This window comes from Belonocnema kinseyi, chromosome 1 (genome assembly GCF_010883055.1).
Source record: "Belonocnema kinseyi isolate 2016_QV_RU_SX_M_011 chromosome 1, B_treatae_v1, whole genome shotgun sequence".
Lineage (NCBI taxonomy): Eukaryota > Metazoa > Arthropoda > Insecta > Hymenoptera > Cynipidae > Belonocnema > Belonocnema kinseyi.
The window spans coordinates 87,807,520-87,812,182 of record NC_046657.1 but is presented as its reverse complement, the minus strand read 5'-3'; the positions used below and the strand labels follow the sequence as shown (position 1 = coordinate 87,812,182).

General features: G+C 33.4%; 1 protein-coding gene across 2 annotated transcripts in view; it reads right to left on the bottom strand.

Annotated features, from left to right (window-relative positions):
• Positions 1-453: 453 nt before the first annotated feature.
• LOC117169010 (prostasin) overlaps positions 454-4,663 on the bottom strand; it is a 297,259-nt gene continuing 293,049 nt past the window's right edge. Inside the window, exon 10 of one of the 2 annotated variants that reach the window (XM_033355110.1) lies at positions 454-543. In XM_033355110.1, the coding sequence (XP_033211001.1) occupies positions 520-543 (24 nt within the window). In that variant the 3' untranslated portion in view covers positions 454-519. Of the gene's footprint in view, positions 544-4,546; positions 4,643-4,663 lie in introns of those variants that run through there. The other variant, XM_033355118.1, reaches the window with a different exon arrangement.

The following is a 4,663-nucleotide window of genomic DNA, read 5'->3' as shown; positions in this document are numbered from 1 at the left end:
AAAGTAATTAAAAATGCGAAAGGCCTAACTCAAATGACTTTGCAGAATATTCTACTTCAACAAAACGAAGGAAATTAATGGATATACGTGAAAAATATACTTACCTCGAAATAAGAAAGGCTTTTTTACGCTCGCTAAATCTATGTGATAGGAAGAAAGTATCAAAATTCATCAATTCAATTTTACCTTTCGATGATACTGAAAGTATGAATGATTTCCCGATTCCTTACACATCAGAAGAAGCTTTGGCGTTAATAGAGGAAGCTGATTTGTCTTAAAGTCAGTATCACATACTCCATATGCAGGCAAAAAAGAGAAATGCTGAAGCTTACCCAGCATACGACAATTTCTCAAAAGCTAAAGAAGACTGTCATCCAGATTCGATTAAGGGGCTAATGTCGAGTTGCGGCGCGGTCAGAAAACAAAGCGGGTACTACATTCCTCTTCTATGCTACTACCTCCTCCGCTTTTCGTCGTTCGCCGTAGAACGATCAACTCACATTTCCCATGAATTTTCCTTCACATTTTACCCAGGCTTAGGGTCTGTAAAAAAGAATTTTATGCAGGCGTGTTTAAAAATTGATGGGAAATATGTATTGTAACAATATAATACTAGAATATAAATAAAATAATTTAATTAATTTCTCAGCTAGAGTTCATACATAAGAATAATATAATATTATTTAACTAAATATTTTCTCAATAAAGCAAAATAAATATTGAAATTAGCTACATATTTCTCTCTCATACATTTCAGCTATTTATTTCACTTTAAACTAAACTCAACTTTTTACTGAAACTTGGTAAAATATTAATTTATAAACGAACTGGTATAAACTTGCGTGAAACCTGACCATGAAATAACAGCAGAAATTACAGGGATATACTTGGAGTTAGTGGAAAGATTTGCGTATATTCTGCATAAATTAACAAGTACAGAGCCAACTGACTTGGAAACATTTGAAATATATACTATGGAAACCGCAAAACTGTACGTACGCTTATACCCTTGGTACTACATGCCTGTAACTGTGCATAAGATATTACTGCATGGAGCTGATGTTATGAAACATTTTCCATTACCAATTGGACAGTTTTCCGAAGAAGCAGGTGAAGCTCAGAATAAAGACTACCGGAATATTCGAGAATTCAATTCACCCAAGTTTTCTCGTGTTGTTACTAACACTGATTTAGCACACAAACTGTTAGTGAGTTCGGATGCATGTATCAGTTAAGAAAGAAGAAATATTTCAAAATTCTGAAATTTATGAAAAAGTACTTGTTTTTCTGCATTCATTGCCAATCCCGTTTTCTGATATGCATCTCTGCAAACTTAGGGGCATGCCTATCAAGTCGGTGGGTTATTGTCGAAAGATTTTATATTGAGTGAATCTTAGTAAGTAATGTTATGATTCATTCTCAATCTTTTGCGATTGAAACCCCGACTTTTTCTAAGTGAATCTGCCAAAATTTGGAATTTGTTTATCTACATCCTTTATGAAGATTTCAGTTGTTACATTTGACTAAATATTATAAAATTTACATTTTTCAGGAATATCAGTAGCCATTCTAGCGATTAAAGAAAATTAAAATTTAATAAAACCTTAAATTTGAATATTTTATCACGAGAATTATTTATAACAATTGTTACTGTTAACTTTTATAATATTTTTGTGACTAGCAGTTATTCATCCAATAGCTTAAAACATTTCCAGTGCAAAAACAAAAAAATTTCTATGCGAAAGGGCCAAAATGTTGAATTTGTTTATAAAAATTTAAATTGTTATGTTTGATCAAATATTATTAAATATTTATTATTTTTAGAAATACCTAAAGTCGGTCTGGCGATTGAAGGAAATTATAATCTGAAAAAATCTGAAATTTTAATATTTTGCCATAAGAATTGTTTATAACAATGGTTATTATAAAGTTTTAAATTATTCTTGTAATTATATATCATTCCTACATTAATATGAAGCACCTTTAGTAAACAGAAATTTTTTTTACCGATAATAAGACTATTTGCTAATTTGTTCATAAAATTTGTTTACAACAAATAAATGGACTATTAAGCAAACTATTTGTATTCTATGAGTCTCCCAACATTCATTTAAGACAATATAAAGTTCACCTAATCAGTTATTAAAGCGTAAAAAATTGTTATGTAAAAAATTTCAGTTTTTCCATACTTTGAGTGAAAAAATTATTAATAAACAAGTAGAAGAGTTAAAAGTTCAGAGCGTCAAGCTCTTACGAATTTCATGAACTTTATTTAAAAAAATTTTAAATCCGACCAAAATTAAAGGCTCTGTACATTTTTGAACGAAAAAAGTACATTTCCTCCCACTGTGCGGCGTATAGTGTGAGCAAATCAGGAAAGGCTGCCAAAAGTATAAAATGTTCATAAAATGGGCCAAATCTTCTTAGAGGTTTTTTGGGATCACTGATTACGAAACCGGTGTGAAAAATTCAAAAAACAAAATGGCGGATCCAATATGGCGGACTACTATGCTAAATATTTCTTGCGTTTTTTCAAAATTGGTGTAAAGGGGTTTTCGAGGTTGCTGGTTACGAATCGGATGTCAAAAATTCAAGAAACCAAATGGCGGATCCAATGTGGCGGACGACTATGCTAAATATATATTGAATTTTTTTCAAAATTCGTATAAGGGGGTTTTCAAGGTTGCTGATTACGAATCCGATGTCAGCAATTTCAAAAACAAAATGGCAGTTCCAATCTAGCGGACGACTATGCTAAATATGTATACTGTTTTTTTCAAAATTGGTATAAGGGTGTTTTCTAGGTCGCTGATTACGAATCCAATGTCAAAAATTCAAAAAAAACAAAATGTCGGAATTAATGTGGTGTACGGGTTACCTATTCATATTTAATTATAATATTAATCGATATCAGGGGTTTTGTGACGTCACTTAATACAAATTAAAAATCTAAATGATTAAAATATATTTATTACAAAACTTAGAAGTAAGAGAGATATAAAAATAATATTCTTCAATTTTCGTCAGGAGAAGATTCAGATTCAACGTCTGAACACTCGCTGGTTTCATGAGAGGAAATCTCCGACATTTCGATATCAGGCGCGATTAACATTGCAGCTGCTTCTGGCAGCAGCGAATTGAACTTTTTACGGGGTGATTTACGCAGGCTAGAAAAGAGTTGATCTGAGTAGTAAGCGTACACAAAGGTCTACCATACTTTTTAAACGTGAATACTTTCGAGTAAAAGTTTATGTACAGATGTTGGCATGTAATACCATGGATATAGTTGCACAAATTCCCGAGCTGTCTACGAAGCGTAATCTTGAAATCTGATTAAATTAATATCATGGCCACTTGAAATCACTTGCAAGAAAACATGGAATATCATGGACAAATCTTTATCAAATCCTGTTATAGTTACAGAAATATCTGCATTTTCAAAAAAACGTAGAGCAGTGTTCCCGTAGTTTGTGCTACCAAATGCAGGTTTTGGTTGATCGATTATTAGACCTAACTGCATACGAAAACCTTTTTGTATAATTTTCTACGCGTCTCTACCTTCCCTTTATTTTCACTGCCGCGAGCTTGCCATTTCTTCACATCTATTCTATTAGAATTAGATCGATGTTTTTTAAAGTCCTGAGAGGTTCAGCCGCAAATATGACAATCACGCGTAAATTCAGTACCTGTGATTGCATGGCACACTTTTCCGTCTAGCATGGTCAAAGAAACGTCATAAGAAACAGAAATTTTTTCTCCATCTACTATTTTTTCGATACAGACAAGCTTGGGATGAAGGTCTAGGATTTTTCCATAGCACAGTCTTTACGTTTGATATCGTATCAATTGATACAAGCTGTAATGGTAGATGAGATGTAAACAAATATTGGAGTCATCAAATTTACTCACATAATCATCACAGGATTTCTGCTTATATCTACTTTGTCCTGACGTACCGTCACTTCCCCATTTGCAAATCAAAGTTAAATTTTTAAGTTTTTCCGCGGGTAAAGTCTTTATGACCTCCGTTTGAGTCGACAGAATACGATCAGTTGCATGATCAAGAAGAGCCTGTACATTAACTTCTGCCTTAGTTTCAGTTATAATTTTCTTGATTTCGAAGGGTAGCATTTGAGTTTAGCTACATATACAGATTTATACGGCGGACGCAACTAACAATTGTTTTCCTTACTAATATTTCGAAGACCCTGATACTGTGAATTTAATAACTTTTGCTCTACAATTAGTGGAACACCTGATTCAGGAGAGAGAGTACTCTCAGAAATACAACTGAATGATGCCCTATATTTTCTACCTTTCGAAGGAGTTGCTAAAGCGATATCTTCAACGACTTTTGCTGCATCCAACTTTGCCATCGATCAAAGGCTCATTTGGGTAGCATAGGACAATACCTCCACGCTGACCTATGATCTTAAGTCCTTAGTCCGCCTTCGTTCCCCCCGATCACTGGCTGTTGTAAATTTTAAAGTGGGTGTACCTGTAGGCGATCCAATTGTTGCACTTTAATCCTGTTTATCTTCAGTTTCTTGAAGGGCAAGAAAACGTCGAGCCATTCAGGGAAAGTTTCAAAGAATCTCTTTTCCTCTTTTCTCATTCCCTTCTTCAGTATCCACTACAGATCCTGAAATATTATAACAATACA